General features: G+C 37.6%; 1 protein-coding gene across 1 annotated transcript in view; it reads left to right on the forward strand.

Moving 5' to 3' along the window:
- LOC122797756 (transient receptor potential cation channel subfamily A member 1-like) overlaps positions 1-19,383 on the forward strand; it is a 1,191,690-nt gene that overhangs the window by 359,487 nt on the left and 812,820 nt on the right. The window contains exon 8 of the mRNA XM_044066280.1: positions 3,945-4,081. Coding sequence (XP_043922215.1) covers positions 3,945-4,081 — 137 coding nt within the window. The remainder of the gene's footprint in view (positions 1-3,944; positions 4,082-19,383) is intronic.

The following is a 19,383-nucleotide window of genomic DNA, read 5'->3' on the forward strand; positions in this document are numbered from 1 at the left end:
TATGCCATGAGAGATATACCAACCAACTCCAAACATAAACTTGTGAAAAAGATTTACAGATTAAATTTGGAGTTTGCATAGAATAAAGTGACGCTTATGATGCTGTGTTGCTTTCAAAGAAGTAACAGCTGTTACAACAAACACTTAAGGGGAAAATTACCAAATGATCACAGCTGCTATGGTATCTGATAGATGGAAGGTTTTTAGGTAAATACTCTGTAGCTGCATACATATGGTATAGGAAGGGTTTGCTGTCTGATATGAAGAGATGGTATATATTAGGCAAAACACAGGAACCTCTAAACAGAGTATTAAAATGCAAATGGGGCAATGTATCTGAGGGGCAGGGACATACCTGCATAGGGCATCTCCAAGCTGAAATATTAGAGTCACTGACCAGCTGCCAGGATTGAGAATGAAAAGGAATAAGAAAATATTGATCAATGGACAGTCCTGACCTCCTTTGTGTTACTGCTGCTGAGATACAAATTAGGGCAAAAGGACCAGTGGATTTTTTAACAATTACAGTAAGCTATTCTAAAGTATTAACTGATGGAGATTAATACAAATAATGTCCCCACTGTTAAAAAACACTTAACCACCTGGTGAAGCAGTGTGGAAGGCTATACAAATATGTTAGACTACCTCAATGGACTATAATTCTAGGACAGAAAGATACTAACTATTACATAGTTTAATTTATCAAGTAGTCAGAGAGTTACTCAGGTGAGCTCCACTCGTTTGTAACCAATCAATGATTAACTACACTTGCTGTCATAAAAACATGCACATATTTCTATGAAAAAACACAAAATGCATTGTGTTTTAACAGTTCCATAGATGTCAATGACACAGTGCATAGATTTTGGAGATATCTTGCACTCTGTCTTGAGAATTTGTGTCAAGGTTTTCGGTGAAGAACCCACTCCATTGTGACACAAGTATTTGGATCATGTTTGCGGCCCCACTTTAGAAGGGCTTATAGACAAAGAACAAATTTCCAATTAGCAGGTCTAGTGTAAACTGCCAGTGTTAAATTTTGAAAAGCTCCAGCTATACTTTCAATAGAGATGCATGGTAATATGTTTCCAAAACAGAAGTAGTGTTTTCAGCAACACGTCAGATCTTCATTCAAGGGACTAAATATATTGAAAATGGGCAGCATTATAGCAGACAAGGTGTAAGAGAATGGACATTTATTACATCACAAGATAGATAGCCAAAAGCTATTAATACATGCCTAACATAATAATGTGGGTTGTCAATGTCAGTGAGCTAAAGCTGTCACTTAAGAAAGACTAAAACTAACTGAAGGTCTATGTTACTGATGCATATACTTATTAATGCTTTGTTGCAAATAAAGTGATATGTTTACATAAGAAAAGTACTAGTAGGAGGGGGTATTGACGGGAAATGAGTGTGTATGCTGCACAGTTTATATAGACTCCAGTATCATACTGGTGTTGCCATTCTGTTTTTTTGTTAAGTGCATTCCTGGGATAAGTTATCAGTGGAGTCACCTGAGGTAGCCAGTAAACTGAGTGTTTGGGGAAGTAAGCTTTTATCAAAGGTAATAATCATTCTCTAATCAAAGGAATCAAACCCTGTACCATAGACACAGGAGGCAGCTCAGTAATAGCACAGAGCTATATGCCTATTTCCAGGGTAGCTTGCTCAAGCAATTCCTTTCTATCCCCACCCTAAATATATCCCTTCTCCTCATATCGGGAAATTAATCTCTATCCACACTACAATGTCTCCTCTATCAGTTCTCACTATACTCTTTCTAGCTTTCTAATTTTATTTTGCTCCAAGTACACCTTTTTGCCTTTTGTAACATTTGCTGTTATTTGTATTTTCTTTATTATTGCATGAAAATTGAGACTGCCTCAGTTAAGTAGCCCCAATCCATATTATGCTTCTTAACTGAAACAAGCACTCTGCCTATACTTAGTCAAAACACAATGAGATGTACTCTGTCTGAAAGGAAATCTTTGTCTGAAAGGAAATCTGAATGCAAATATAAATATAGTTAACATTTATGTATGTAAAATATAAATAAAGATGTCAGGGACTCAGTAGAAAATGTGCTCTGTTTTTCACAGCAAATATGAAATAAATATATATACAATGTCTCATATTTTGAGATAATGTATAATGCAAAGATAGCTCCTGCAGTTGCTGGTATGCTGTTTCCCTCTATTAAGCTGTTTAAACTATATTAATCTCATCTGCATGTTATATTTGTAGCTTGCTCTTCTTTAAAATCTTATAACAAAATTTCTCACTGGACCTCTGCTAAAAAGAGTCTTTTCACCCAGTCAGACTTTTCTAGTCAACAAAAGCAATCAATGAGTCAATCAATCAATCAATAAATGCATAATTTTGTTACTGTACACTTATTTATAATTTAACAATTCATCCATTGTGGTTGTGGTCCTTGTACTTATTCTGTGTACATGGATGGTGAAATACTAATGTGTGCAGGAAATGTTTGATTCGTGGCATACCCAAGTCAATATGTGGAAATTGGCCATCTGGTATGGAGACTAGGGGTCTGCATATGCCTCTGGCTACCTCAGAGGAATTAGCAGCCTAAAAGTACTCATGCCAACCTTGGCAAAGGAACTGAGCTTGATTGATCAATAGCACCTCATCTGCAGTGGGGCAGAAAAATCTCTCCTCACTGTTTTATCAGTGTCAAGAGTCTCTGGTTGCAGTACAGAACTGGGTGGTAATTGCTTCTAAATGGCAAAATGGTGAATCTCATAAATTCTGTACATAGGAGAAAACCTGCATAATAATCCTCAGTGCTCCACACTCGAGAAGAATGTTCTTTGTATACGGCTTAAGGTACAAACATAGCCGGCTTTGTAACTGAGTTGCTCCAGTTCATGGCAAAATGATGATCCAAGGCCTGATACTCCACAGACTTTCTTCCCTGAAAATTAGGAAACACACAATAATTAGTCACACCAGGGAATCACTCAGCTTAGCATTTGACACACCATGGATAGTATACTGAGGAGCAGATAGAATGACCCATATCCAGTGGTGAGCTGATTCAAATGTGTAGTAACATGTGGAGGAAGTATGTTGGCTTTTTATAATAGACAGGTACAACAACAAGGGGTCATGATATAATGTTCTAGCTTTGCTGCTCTCAATCATTCTTATAGCTATCAGGTTTTGAATTCCTTTTGCAGTGGTGTTATAGCTGCATAATCCTAACTACTTTGTTCAGGGTCTTTTTTTTTTTGTAGTATAATTGTTATTAAACCATTTCTACTTAATGAACTTTTTAAAATCAAATTCTGTTTTTAATAGTAATCATAAACTGTTTCTTTTAATTTACTACAAGACGTATTAATAATATATTTTGGCAGGATGCCTTATGCCAAGATAATGCTTACCAGATAACTGAATTTTAACTTATCTCAGCATTTCAACAAAATACATTGCTACGATTGGCAGGGTATTGATTCTTATTTGTCCATTGTTTCTAAGACTACCTGTGAGATTTGTTTCACTAACCTATGGGCAAGAACTCTTCTAGTTATCCTCGCTGAAAGGGCCCAATAAATCTGCAGCTTGGAAAAATTATATATGGCTCTTTAATTTGTTTCATTTCATGAAGTGACTTTCTTTTGGACACTATATGATTATTTTTTGAATTATAAGGCTTCATCATATTTTCAAAGGTCATGGTTTCCTTTTTGCATGTTTATCATTTAGGAGATTATTGCAATTTTTATGACAGTGCATTCAGTCTTTTACTATCTATATAATGCTGTGATAAAAGTTTCCAGACATATGCATCTTGAATGTCATTCCAAGTTTTACACTTTGTGATCACTTTCACTAGAAATAAAGTATGTTGTAGTATGTTAATCTTCCATAATTACTTTTAAATAACAAATATTTATTTTGTTTCAAATTTGCAGGCTGATAATTCCACAGCAGTGCATTTTGCTGCAGTACAAGGAGCAATTGAAGCTGTGAAGCTCATGATAACATCATACAAAGGTGATAAAGATATAGTCAATATCTTAGATGGAAACATGCAAACACCACTGCACAAGTAAGACTTTATGACATTCAGACATCTGTGGTAGTATAAGTATATATTTGCATAAAAACTGTAGAAGAAAAAAGTTTTAAACACATAGCATGCATTGTTTTTAAAGTTAAAATGAAAATGGGTCCAAAGATAAATGGTTCACTCAAAAACAAAAATACAGTGAAGAAATATAAGGGTAGAATCAAGACAAACTCCAGGGTTCACGAGATAAAACTTTAATTCCATATAAAATAAAAATTAAAACGGTAAACGCTTTCACAGTTTGTATATTACTTCATTAGACCATTCTAAAATATAAGGAACAACTTCAATTTATCATTACAGGCATGGTCAGAAGACCAATCAAATTAATCATATTATCAAATAATTACATAGTTAAATAATTAATGAAACAACTTGCTCTAAAGCAATTAAATAAATATACAAAAAATATATTAAAATCCATATTTAAAAATGTTACTACATTCCGAAATATTACTATTAATAACTTAATCTCCTTGCTTTCAAAAACAGTTTGAAGGGTATTTTACTGTACAGTCCCTTACCTCTATGTGCTTGTAAATTGTTGATCCACCTAGCCTCAGCTATTTTCGTGTTATTTCTGATATCATCTTTCCATACACTTTCCAAATGACCTCTAGCACCATGAACTTAAAACATGCTTCTATCATTGTCTATAACGTGTTTTGACAGTGCATTATTGAGAGATCATATCCCGATATTATATAAATGTTCTCTTATATCATCGTTCAGTGGTCTGTCAGGTTTTCTGATGTAAAACGATTTACATAACTGGCAAGATGCAAGACAGACCACATGGCATGTGCTGCAGTCAGCTGACACCCTGACCTTAACAAACTTACAGGTATCAGGGTGCACAAACTCCATTACACAATCAATATATGCACAATAGTTACATGATCAAGGTCAAGTACCCACAGGTATAGGGCTAGGAGTATTAGCGATATCTCTCAGATGACATACCATCCTTATAATATTTTTCTTATTCTTAAACCTAAACTTTGGTGCATCACCTATGATTCCCTTAATAGACCAGTTAATAAAATAGGCCAGTGTCTTTTAATAATACCAACAATATCAACAATATTAGTGGTAGATACATCTTTTTCTCCTCTATTAAATGTAATGCCTTCGAGCAAAAAATATGGTTTCGCTCTACTAGCATATAAGGGTAAAACCTGCTCCATAGTAGCTTCTATTTCAGAATCCTTATAACCCCTCTCTTTAAATCTAAGTTTCAGGTCATTAATCTCTCTTTTAAATTTCTGATCACACCCATTTAACTGAGAGCCTTGCATCCCCTGCCCCTTCATTACATTATGAAAAACCTGCCGATGGTGCATACTACATCTATGAAGACAGGTATTCCTATAACATGACTTCTTATAGGTACCTGTGGTTAATTTACCATTGCTTGATCTAGTTAAAGCAACCTCAAGAAAATGAATATTATTGAAAGAATACGCCATTGTAAAATTTAAAAAGTTGTCGTTCCATCTAGATATTCATGGAAGCTTTGTAATTCACTCTCACTACCCTTCCATACAAAAAATAAATCAGTGACAAAATGTTGATATGACAAAAGATTATGAACAAACTGTTCACATTTCATAATATATCTATCCTCCCAGTATGCCATAACCATGCTGGTATAGCTATTGGCACATGATGTGCCCATAGCCAAGCCATCATTCTGGAAATAATAACATTCAGTAGACACAAAAACATTGTTTGTAAGTAGGATCTCCATGAATAAACATAACAAATCAGTAAAACCACATCCATACTTACTAAACACAGTTAAATAAGACTTAACAGCCTGAATACCATATAAGTTGGGTATCTTAGTGAACAGGGACTGAACATCTATGGTATCAAGGATATAAGGCATACCTAAAGAAAATTGCCTGGTACACCTGAACAAATCATGTAGAAAATGCGGAGTATCTCTTAAGATCTTAGTATTCTTATCTAAAATAGGGCACATGTACTTCTCCACAAACACTGAAAAAGATTCAGTACACTACTTCCAGCCAGCAACAATGGGGCAGAAAGGCAGCCTGTATACATCCTTGTGGAAAAAGATTCAGTACACTACTTCCAGCCAGCAACAATGGGGCAGAAAGGCAGTCTGTATACATCCTTGTGGAAAAAGATTCAGTACACTACTTCCAGCCAGCAACAATGGGGCAGAAAGGCAGCCTGTATACATCCTTGTGGAAAAAGATTCAGTACACTACTTCCAGCCAGCAACAGGGGGGGCAAAGGCGGCCTGTATACATCCTGATTCAGTACACTACTTCCAGCCAGCAACAATGGGGCAGAAAGGCAGCCTGTATACATCCTTGTGGAAAAAGATTCAGTACACTACTTCCAGCCAGCAACAATGGGGCAGAAAGGCAGCCTGTATACATCCTTGTGGAAAAGATTCAGTACACTACTTCCAGCCAGCAACAATGGGGCAGACTGTATACATCCTTGTGGAAAAGATTCAGTACACTACTTCCAGCCAGCAACAATGGGGCAGAAAGGCAGCCTGTATACATCCTTGTGGAAAAAGATTCAGTACACTACTTCCAGCCAGCAACAATGGGGCAGAAAGGCAGCCTGTATACATCCTTGTGGAAAAAGATTCAGTACACTACTTCCAGTCAGCAACAATGGGGCAGAACCTGTATACATCCTTGTGGAAAAAGATTCAGTACACTACTTCCAGCCAGCAACAATGGGGCAGAAAGGCAGCCTGTATACATCCTTGTGGATTTTAGGTAGTCCTTGAATGATGGGTATAAGGCATTGATCGACCTTCAAAAAATTATACTGATCAGGAGTAATCCACTCACTTAACCAACAGTCATCAAGCACTGCTACAATTCTATAAACCAGCTTCACAAAATCAGTATAGTCAATACATATATATGTATAAACATCATTCAACATCATGTCCATAGTCTCATTGTAATAATTCCTGTCCATTATAACAGTTTGTCCCCCCTTAGAAGTGGATCTAATAATTATACAGTTGTCCGACTCAAGTGAATGAAATGCATCCCTTTCAGCCTTAGTAATATTATGAAACACTCTACCATATTGTCCGTGTTCAAATACAGCATTAATGTAATTTTCACATAATTTACCAAGTCCTCAAGTAGGGGAGGGATAGTAGGAGTAAAAGAACTAGGCTTCTTAAAAATTGGGCCAACATTAACAACATCTGTATTAGCATATAATAACTTTAGAGAGGCATTCCTTGAAAATAGTTTCAAGTCTGCAATGGTGTCAGTTATTAGTATTATTATTCTAAAATGTAGCAGGATTTTTAAATATGGATTTTAAAAGTATATATTTTTGTATATTTATGTAATTGCTTTAGAGGAAGTTGTTTAATTAATTATTTAACTATGTAATTGCTTAATAATATAATGAATTTAACTGGTTTTCTGACCGTGCATGTAATGATGAATTAAGGCTGTTGTTCCTTATCTATGGAGAGGTCTGATGAAGCAATATACAAATTGCTTATGCACTTACCTTTTTAATTTTTATTTTATGTGGAATTAAAATTTTATCATGTGAACCCTAGAGATTATTTTTAAAGTATTAATTTCTGAAATGACACTGAACCATTAAATGCTTTACGCCTGCCTGTCAGCATATTTGAATTCTTTTATCAAATATTAAGTGCTGTGATTTTCTAGTGACTTGTTTTCAACTTTTCTCTTATATTTATGGATTGGAGCTGCAGTATAAATACGGTCCATGTAATATAATAAAATATATTTCTACTGGATGAAAACTTGTAATCAGTAATTAGTTTATTAACCATTTTCATTGATTTATTGCCTTAAAAAGAAACAGGCACTTAAAGCTGCACTTTATCTCATAAAAGATATAACACATTAAAATAACAGAACTTAAGTAACAACATAACATGCCTCCTTTTATAAATGCTATTGTTTATATCTATATATATATATATATATATATATATATATATATATATATATATATATATATATATATATATATACACACTCAAAGAAGTTTCCTGACTAAAACTTGAGAAATCGTTCTAATTGTGCTGTGGGAGTGGTGTTTTTTTTAATATATCTCATCCACACATTTCCACAGAGAAAGACTGAAGAATGTTTACAGATAATGCTTGACAGGAAAACATCCCCCTTTCCATGGTGACGTTCATTTTGAAATCCCTTTCTGTTCTATAATTTTTGCTCCAGCAACTTATGCTTAGTTTTCACATAAGCTGTAAATTATCTCAACAAATAAATTTTTAGGTTTATTAATAATGAATCAGCAGATGGCTGCATATGTTTTTTTTTTGTTCATATTGTAGCTATTTTACTGACTGAACTAAGAGTTTTGCTGCTTTACCCTTTGACTACTTATCAATTAATCTGAAAGAACTTTATAGTTTTTTGGAGAGTACTGTTGTGTATAATATTATAAAAAGTGACACTTCCATTTGAAGAACACTGCTGATTTTTAAGAAAACTATAAATCTCCTCTGATGCATTCTGTAAAGCTGTTGTCAATTTTCAGAAACATAATTCCCTTCCTAGAATTTTGTTATGGATTATAACTGAGCACTTTCTTTTAGGAGTGCCAGCTCTGAGAAATGTTATTATTCCTTATGAGGAACTGAGGAATACTGCTGTATCTTTTCAGTAGCATCATATCATTTTAAGGAATTTTGTTATGGACTTCAGTCTACCATCTGTTTTTAAAAATGTGACTGGTTTATTATATTCTGCTTCTCTGCACTTTATGTTCCTGGTGAGAATCTCTTGGCTGCTTTTGTGTCAGTTCTGAAGAATGTTATTGAAATATTTAGCTTTGACATTTTGAGAATGTTGATGGGAAATAACCTTGGGCAGCATGATGCCAGGGAATCTTCTTGGGCTAGGTTTATATAGGCTCCAGGGCCGTTAGCCTAGCCACACCTATGAACCTATGTGTTTGCAGACAGGGAATTTAGAGCTTGAGTTATGAACTGATATTTCTGGAGTCTAATTTGCTCTGCATCATACCTGTGTTGTAAAGTATTTACTTATCTGTGTTTGGCTGGTTCAGTGCTCATCTTTTTATTGCTTTGCATTACCCATTGAAGAAAGTGTGTAAGTATGGAGAATCTGTTGTTGCATAATCAGATTCCTTATGTACAGTTGTGATACAAGCTCCAGGGAGAAGATATAGATATGGTGGCTCAATGGGATCACAGTTCTTAATAAGCAGAAAGTGTAACAATGGTGTAATGCTACTTTGAGGATATTGAATGGAGACTTACAGATTCAGACTTACAAGCAACTCTGCCCATGGTTTAAATACATTTTGTTATTTATTAAGACTGATAGGCCACAGAAACCCACTCCTAATGTCTTCAGTGCTCATTCAGTAAGGATATTAAGCAATAAACAAAAACATTTGCAAGAATAATTTGAGAGTCTATCCCAGAATATTGCTGGATGGACCTCCCATACAGGATTTGTGTGGAAACACACTTTCTGTAGACTATGGATTTCTTACCTCAGGATGTAAATATCTTAATTTATATAAGTGGAGATGACCTACTTCATAGGTTCATAGGTTTATAAGTGGGTACTAGGCTAATGGCCCTGGAGCCTTTACAAGCCTAGCCCAAAAAAGAATTGCCCAGGCACCGTGCCACCCGATGTTAGCTCACAGTGTCCATATTCAGTAGGGCAACTTGAATGATTCCTGGAGTGAACTTTCTGTTACCCATCCACTTGTCAAGATTTCCGTTGAAGGGGTCAGCGAGGTTCATAGGTTCATAGGTTGATACTAGGCTATCTGCCCTAGGGCATTTATAAGCTTAGCTAGTGTATGTTTGGCTTTCACCACCCTTTTAGATTAGTTGACTGTGCCTTTGTATAGTAGGTCACAGAAGGTAGCCCTTTTAAGGTTTGTTTACTGTACCTCTGTCAAGCAGCGACACAGAAGAGATCCCGGGGTAAACTTACGATCTCCCATCCATTCGTCAAGATTTCTCTTGAAGAGGGTCAGTGAGGGGCTCTGCCTGACATGGATTGGAATTTTGTTCCAGAATGAGGGGAGCCTCTGGGATATGAATCTGTCCCTCCAGCATGTCCTATTTATTTCTGTGCTGAGGTTCAGGTCCCTAGAGCGTGTAGCTCTAAGGGATTTAGATTTCCTGAGGTGAAGCATGTCCATTAATTCTGGGTTGGACATAGCTTTATATGTCAGACACAGATCGCCTCTGAGTAGGCGGTACGCAACTGAGTAGAGCTGGAGTTTATTTAGCCGAACTGCATAGGGCATCTGTTTGAGCCCCTTGATCCTCTTGGTGAGATACTTTTGGGGTCTTTCCAGTTGCTGAAGGTGTCGGGTAAGGTACATCCCAAATGGGGCATTGTACTCAATTATGGGCCTGATAAGTGATGAGTAGAGGGGCACAATGACCTTTCTTGATCTAGATGTGAACCCTTTCATGATAAGGTGGGCTATATAGAAGGTCTTTCTAACCACTTTGGCAACATGATTGTCAAAGGAGAGATTGCTATCTACTTGGGTCCCCAAGTCCCTAATTACTTCTTCCGTACTTAATGGATTACCACCTATGTGGCAATTTGTGGGCACTTTGTTTTTTCCAAAGGGATGACTATGCACTTTTTGGCATTTAGCTTTAGGCCATGGCTCTGACACCACTTATCCGTCTCTGTGAGACCCTTTTGGAGGATTCTTGTGTCAGTCAGAGAGTCGATTATAGCACCCAGTTTGCAGTCATCTGCGAACTTGGTCAGCTATAGTCCACCCGTGTTAGCCTGTACCTCGGAGAAATATATACCGAACAAGAGAGGTCCCAGGACTGAGCCTTGTGGGACACCACTTGTAACTAGTTTAGAGTCTGACATGGCACCTGCTATTCTGACCATGTGGGTTCTGTCCCTGAGCCAGTTTGCAACCCATCTTGTGACATAGGGGTTGATATTTAAGCTGGTGAGCTTATTTATGATGCCCGAGTGGGGTATTATGTCAAAGGCCTTTGCGAGGTCCAGGTAGGCTGTGTGGACTACCTTCCATTCATCTATGGCTTTGGTTACTGTTTCAAAGAAGTCGACCAGGTACAAGAGGCAAGATCTGCCCTTAACAAAGCCAAATTGGGTAGGATCCAGTGTCTGGAGGTTCCCAATGTCTTTGTTTATGATTTCCATGATGATACGTTCCATAGCTTTGCAGACCAGGCTAGTCAGGCTTATAGGGCGATAGTTTCCGGGGTCTGTTGTGGCACCACCTTTGTGGAGTGGGACCACTTTTGCTGTACACCATTCCTTGAGAACATATCCTGTAGTAAGGCTGAGATTGAACAGTGACTTTATATGAGGGTTTAGTTCTTCTTGGAGCTCATGTAAGACGCAGCCCGGGACACTGTCTGGTCCCATTGATGCTGTGTTTTTAGCTTTGAAGAGGGCAGTTCTCACCTGTGCATCTGTGATCTCTGCTTGACATGAATGGGAAGCTTATTCCAGAGTATGGGCAGTCTTTGGGAGATGAACCTGTTCCTACAGCATGTTCTGTTAATTGTGGTAATGAGATTGTGAACTCTGGAGTGTGTGGTGTGGGGGGATTGGGATTTCTTTAGGTGTAGCATTTCAAGTAGGGCTGGGTCAGACATGGCTTTGTAAGTCAGGCAGAGATCACCTCAGGGTAGATGATAACAGGCTGAGAGCAGCTACAGTTTCTTGAGTCTGTCCATGTAGAACATGTGTTTAAGGCCTAGCATCCTTTTTGTGAGGTATTTGTGTGGCCTCTCCAGCTGTTGTAGGTGTCTGGTCAGGTACATGCCAAACAGGGCATTATATTTCATGACTGGTCTAATGTGGGATGAGTAGAGAGGGATGATGACCTCTTTCTTCCTGGATGCGAAACCTTTGGTTATAAGATGTGCCACATAGAAGGACTTTCTGACCACAGTGGCAATGTGGTGGTCGAAGGTGAGATGGCTGTTGACCTGGGTGCCCAAATCTCTTATGGCCCCTTCAGTGTTCAGTGGGCTCCCATCAATGTGGTAAGGGGGATGATAACGCATTTTTTGTCGTTAAGCTCCAGGCCATGGTTTCAACACCAGTCATTGGTCTCATAAAGATGCTTTTGTAGGATGTCTACATCACTTGGGGAGCTGATAATGACTTGTAGCTTGCAGTCATCAGCGAACCTGATCAGCCAGAGTTCTTTTGTGTTGGCCTGAATTTCTGAGAAGTATATGCCAGACAGGAGCGGGCCCCTGTGGGACTCCACTCATGACTGATCGACAGTCTGACTTGGAATCTGTAACTTTCACTTTGTGGGTCCTGTCTGTGGTAGCCAGTTTGCAATCCACTTGGTGATGTAAGGATCAATGCCTACTTTTAGTGAGTTTATCAATGATACCAGAGTGGGGAATGGTATCAAAGGCCTTGGCCAGGTTGAGGTAGGCTGTATGCACTGGCTTACCCTCATCCACAGCCTTGGTGAATGCCTTGGAGAAGTCAACCAGGTTCAGTAGGCAGGATCTCCCCTGGACAAAGCCAAACTGTGTGGGATCAAGAGTTTGGAGAATGCCTATATCTTTATTAAGCACATCCATGATGATGCGCTCCATAGCTTTTCATACCAGACTCATCAGGCTAATGGAGCAATAGTTCCAAGGGTCTGTAGTTGCTCCCCCTTTATGGAGTGGTATGACTGTAGCTTTGGCCCATTCATTAGGGACATAGCCTGAGGTAAGGCTATGATTGAACGGGGCACACAGATGTGGTGCCAGTTAATTTTGTAGCTCATGTAGGATGCAGCCAGGGATATTATCAGGTCCCATGGACACGATTCTTGGCTTTGGACAATGCAGCTTTTTCCTATGCCACAGAAATGGGGGGTACCAGGCTTTCTTCTGGTATTGTGATACAGCCCTTGGGGGGGGTAAAGTTGGCACGGAAACTGTTGGCCAGTATGTTGGCTATATCTGTTGGCTCAGAATAGGAGTTGCCATTGTGCAATAACTCAGAGCAAATCTGGGTATTGCCTTTAAGGTTTTTGATATAGCTATAGAAGGCTTTGTAGATGTTTTTGGTGTCTGCCATAATTCTGCCTTCATAGCTGGCTTTAGAGGATTTGATAAGGGATCTCAGCTTTTTTGTTGAGACTGATAGGGAGGTTTTCCAGTCTTGTGACTTCATTTTTTTCTGTAACAGTTTCTTCCTTCTGTTGTAGATTTTATTGATGGCCGGGGACCACCAAATTGGCTTCCTTTTTTTGGAGGAGAGCATCTTAGTTCTATTTGGTATGGCAAGTTCAATGCATTTGTGTACATGCCCGTACAGTGCATTGGTGTATGATTCGGTAGTCATGCAGCTATTTTCCATTACATGGGTACCGAGAAGTTAGCCACCTCTGTTTTTAGGAGACCAAAGTCGGCTTTAGAGAAGTTTTGTAGGGTAGAGACCTTAGTGGGGGGTATAGGTGAGATGGAGATTTCCATGGTGATCAGTCTGTGGTCAGATTTAACCAGGGAGGAATTGACTATAGGTGTGGTGCAATGGTCTCCCATGTTGGTGATAACTAGGTCAAGGATGGTTCTTCCTCTAGTGGAGGTCAGAATGAGCTGTTCCAGGGCATTGGAACTGATAAATTCCAGAAAGAGTTGGGCCTGTACATTAGTACTTGAATGGTTTTCCCAGTTGATGGAAGGGTAGTTGAGGTCACCCAGCATGAGAGTATTGAGTTGTAGCTTGATAGATTCCTGGGTGCTTAGGAAGTTGGAGTGAGAGTCTGTGGACATGTTTGGGGTTCTGTAGCAGGCTATGACTTGTATCACCATCTTACCCACTGTTGGTTGTACCCGAAGTATCTCGGATGCTTTATGCTGGGCTACCAGTCAAGACACGTGCATATCCTTTAAGAATATGGAGACACCATCGCCTTTGGAACTTCCGGCCATATTCTGTGGACGAAAGGAATGGAATGAGTTGTAGCCTGCGAGCGCAGAGGTGCTTTCTGCCTCTTTAAACCAGGTCTGCATTACAGCACAGACGTCGACATTCTCCATTTTGAGGGGAGCTTCGAGTGAGTGCATCGTGAGATTTAGACTTCTGGCATTGAGCGGCATGACCCTCAGATTGCATTTGTTTGTAGCTGTTACAGTGTAATTTTGGTCTTTGGAAGACTGCCTAAAAAAGGCACTATAGGGGTGGCAAGATCCTTAGCCAGTACCTGGAATCCCAGGGATGACAGCTGCAGGCTGTCTCTGGCAAAGCATAGAGGTCTGTCGATCATGTCATCCCAGCCAGGCAGATACTGGATCTCCTTAGAATGACACCAGAAACTTAGTCAATTGTAGAAGACAATCATTTTCGACCTGTACTGTGGTATCATTCTGGGTGATGATAGAATACTGCTCAGGGCTAGGGTCATACCTGCCTGGTCCACATAATCTGAGAGTTCCATCACATCTCTTTTCATGTAGTCCAGGAAGGTATATCTCAGGTCATTCACAACCACATGGACAATGACTGAGTCTTATTTGTACTTGTTGTGGAGTGACCTGAGTGTAAGTGTTATGTGGCGGATTCTGGCACCTGATAGACAACTGACTGTCACCTTCTCCTTGTTCAACCTAGTGAGTGGGACATCAGTGTGCCTCACAATTGAGTCTCCTATGATTAGTACATTGGGTACTTCATGTTATCTTGAAGACAGAAAAGACCTGGTGAAATTCTATGCTATACTATATATATATATATATATATATATATATATATATATATATATATATATATATATATATATATATATATATATATATATATATATATATATATATATATATATACACACTGGCCTTTCAAATGAAATTGGCTGGCAGTATTTTTCTATAACGCAAGGACTAAACAAATAAGTTGTAAATCTTTATTTAATTAAAAGGTTACATAAAACAATAAAAATGGTTATCCATTAACTTGTTTATTAAACAGATCAGTGCTACTGAGAGCATTTTATGAATGGGCAAAGGTCACATGGTGAGGCACTTCAAGATAAAGCTTAAAAGGCAAAAAAATGTTTACAGTGTTACTGACAATGATTTCACAGCTGTGCATCACATCAGTACTATAGTGGCATAGACTTCTATAAACACTACACAAGCACAAGACAGGCCATGAGCACTTTCTGGGTTTTAAATAGTGCACATTATATAAAAAGATAGGGATTTTATATAAATAGATAGGTAGATAGAAAGATATACATACAGATATAGATATAGATATAGATATAAAATTATTTTTTTAAAAAATAAAATTGCTTTAAATAAGGAGGGCAAACTTTCAGAACAAAAACATATTGTCCTTGATGATCTGCTGAAAACTTATAGGGTGATATGGGGCTAAGGAATAAATATTAATGAAGTCATACAGCAATTCAAGACAGTGCGTTTCCTTTTTTCCAAACTGATCTTTTGATTTAGTTGTTAAATATATGAACCGGGCAGCATAAAAATGAGTAAACAAGCACAAACTATAGAAACAGCATCAAGATAAAACTGCTTAGGGATGGATCAATACAAAACATACTTTAAAGTTAGTGCAAATGCTTCCTAGTTGTTTTAGAGAAAGCCATGTATAGAAAGAGATATATAAGGAACCTCTGATGAGCTTTTATTCTGCATGTCTGAGTTATGGAAGGTAGTTGATCCTTTACAAATTATACCAGTTAGGCAAATGAATATCTGCCTGTGCTCTCTAGCTGAGTCCCAGGAATGTCTAGTAGCCCATCAACAGATGATGTGGACTGTCTGATCAGGTTATAGGGTGATCAGAGTTCCTGTAAACAGACATGAAAACAGACCATGAAAAGTACAATAAATCAGAAATGGGATTTTGACAGCTGACCTCACTGTAACAGCTAGCCAATGCATGTACTGCAGTACAGAAGAAATAAGACTGCTGTGTGAAGCACCAGTCAACTCACTTATAATGGAATTCTACACCCATTGAAGGCCAATTAGGCTGCTGTCTATGCCATGTTTAAACCTAAAGTAAAGCACATTACCATAATCTCAGTTTGAATATGCAAGTGGATGAATGAATGAATGAATGAATGAATGAATGAATGAATGAATGAATGAATGAATGTGGCAAAGTCTGAGGCTTTGTCTGGGAAACGTTCTTAAGACGATGCTATGATAATCTAGCAACAGTGGGCATTTGACCTTAAGATGTCAGTAATTTGTCAAGCATGACATCTGGATTTTATATACATGGTGAAAATAAATTCTAATCTGTTTTCACAAAGGAGGATGAGAAGCAGAAGGGTGTGGCTTGTACCACATGTACAGCCTCATTTGAATAGTAATGCCTTGGTGTAAACATTTATAGGCTCATTTGTGAAGTTTACAACCTAGTGGCCTTCAAAATATTTGAGTGCTGTAAACCTGTGTTATGTTAGATAGATAGATAGATAGATAGATAGATAGATAGATAGATAGATAGATAGATAGATAGATAGATAGATAGATAGATAGATAAACTAGACAGATAGATAGATAGATAGATAGATAGATAGATAGATAGATAGATAGATAGATAGATAGATATACAGATAGATAGATAGATAGATAGATAGATAGATAGATAAATTAGATAGATAGATAGATAGATAGATAGATAGATAGATAGATAGATAGATAGATAGATAGATAGATAGATAGATAGATAGATAGATAGATAGATAGATAGATAGATAGATCGCTTTCTATATGGCTGTCATGCAACTGTTTGAATGTTCACTTGTTCAGAAAGTGAAAAGATCGGCAAAAATGATCAAGTATAGACAGATTGCAAATTGCTGGTCTTCGCATGTGCAAGATCACACTACAGTGGGGACTACTTATTTGCCCTTTTCACACTATTGTGCAATCTCTGAGTTAGTAAACATAATTAGTAAGGTGTGGGATGGTGCAGTGTAGTTTGCCCTTGCGTAAAAACAAGAGTTTTTTTTTTTGCTTTTAAATAATTTTATTTGAATGTGTTTGAGTATGCGAATTTTGAATATCAAGTAATCAGTGTTTTTTGACAAGTCAATATAGATTTATACATAGCTTTATCTATATCTATCTATCTATCTATCTATCTATCTATCTATCTATCTATCTATCTGTCTGTATGTGTGTGTGTGTGTGTGTGTGTGTGTGTGTGTGTGTGTGTGTGTGTGTGCATGTGTATATATGATTGTCACTGTGAAGTGACACCGCGACCCCATGTGTAAAAATGGGAAAAGGAGTTGAGGATGGATGGATATATATACATATATATATATATATATATATATATATATATATATATATATATATATATATATAAATGGATCTACTTCACTTCATAGAAATCCCATATTATCAATCTACGTGACTTCATAGAAATCCCATATTATCAAATCTCAATTTGGCGACATGCAAAATATTGAAATCCCACTTCATTGAACCAGCGGAACAATGAAGATCTAACCAGGGCAAGTAACTACTTACCCAAAAATAAACAAAACCCAAACTGCACCATCTCTAACCCACTCAGGTGGTAGGCTAGTCCACCCACAACCCATAATGAGGGGGGAGGCTGTGCCCCCCCCCAGCCCAAGTAACTAAATATACCATCTCCGAGATTGCACTACATTTGGAAAAAAGGGTAAAGTTCACTGACTCTCACAACAAATTACTTCCCTTGGGAAGTTCTTCATTGTTCCACTGCTTCAATGAAGTGGGATTTCAATATTTTGAGTGTCAACAAACTGAGATTCGATGATATGCAATTTTAACAAAGTCAGGTAGACCTAAATATATATCTATATATCTATCTATATATGTGTGTGTATATATATATATATATATATATATATATATATATATATATATATATATATATATATATATATATATATATATTTTTTTTTTTTTTTTTTTTTTTGAACAACTATGACTTAAGATGTACCACCATAGACTGCATGAAGAAATAAATTCTGGAGCTCTCAAACTATGTACCCCAGGCTGGTATGAACCTAGCATTGAGTAGCATTCAAGCGTCTCCAAAGATAATTACGAGCAAGAAATAAATTAGTTTTATAATTGGCTTAGGTTTTAGTGTCATTTGAACGGGGTCCAATATTTGTCACTCAGAGAATATGACAAACAGACTATGCTGCTTCACCAGGGATGGACTGCGTCTGCCCCCTGTGGGGTTTTGATTATTGGCAAAGACATTGTCCACCCCTACAGAGCTTTCATTTAGGCAATGCCAGCCTGACATACCTACCAACATAAAGAAGCAAGCAAAGGAAAATATGAATGTTTTACTAATAGGAGCCTTAACAAGAAACTACACTCCCTACAAGCCCTTCTCACACTGGAAGACATAGGCATTTGTGTAGTGATTGAGACAAAATTTAATATGGTAGAGGGCACTGTAGCTCTGTGTAGCTATAACTCCTTCCACATGTTTAGCCAGCTATTCTGTGGGGAGGGGGGGTTGGAGGTTTCTCATTATTCACCCTAAATAGACTCACATCAAGGCTAGTAAAGCAATATAATACACTACAGCTTCTTCATGTCCAAATGACCATTAGAAAGATCCCGCACCATTTATTAGCTAGCTAGAAAACTCCCTCTAGGACCCAGAAAAAGCAACAATGCCTATCAACAGGAAGTGGAATACCATCTTCCTAGGTAATCTAAACTATCCACCTATAGAACATGTGCCATACACCATCACTTGTGCACAGGCACAGAGATTCCTGGATTTTGTTATTACAAATACCTTGGAACAAACATCTAGGATCTTGTTATTTCCTATATTGGGGCATCTTGCACTATTCCTTGTGCATCTTTATTACTTTTTAGGTCTGACCATAAAGCTGTCTATTTTGAAATAAAATTGAAAACAGAGACCCCTCCCACCCAAGGTACCTTTAGACATTTCTCTAAGACAAGCTACCTACACCTAAATGATGCACTGGCAAGCTTAAAATCCCCAGCAAACCCAGTTAACTCTACTTGAACACATGGAAGCATAAACCACAACATTAAACAGCATGTAAACAGCTGCATAGATACAGCTTTGACCTATAGGAACAAGTGGAGGTGAAACCTGAGAAGCAAACCTTCATGTTTAAACCATTATATTAATAAGTTTAATAATAAAATGAGAGTTTTTTGTGATGTAAAATGGTTGCAGCTAGGATTGTTTTGGTGTGGTTTGTTTTCATTT

Source organism: Protopterus annectens, chromosome 3.part1 (assembly GCF_019279795.1).
Source record: "Protopterus annectens isolate FY-2018-M chromosome 3.part1, PAN1.0, whole genome shotgun sequence".
Lineage (NCBI taxonomy): Eukaryota > Metazoa > Chordata > Ceratodontiformes > Protopteridae > Protopterus > Protopterus annectens.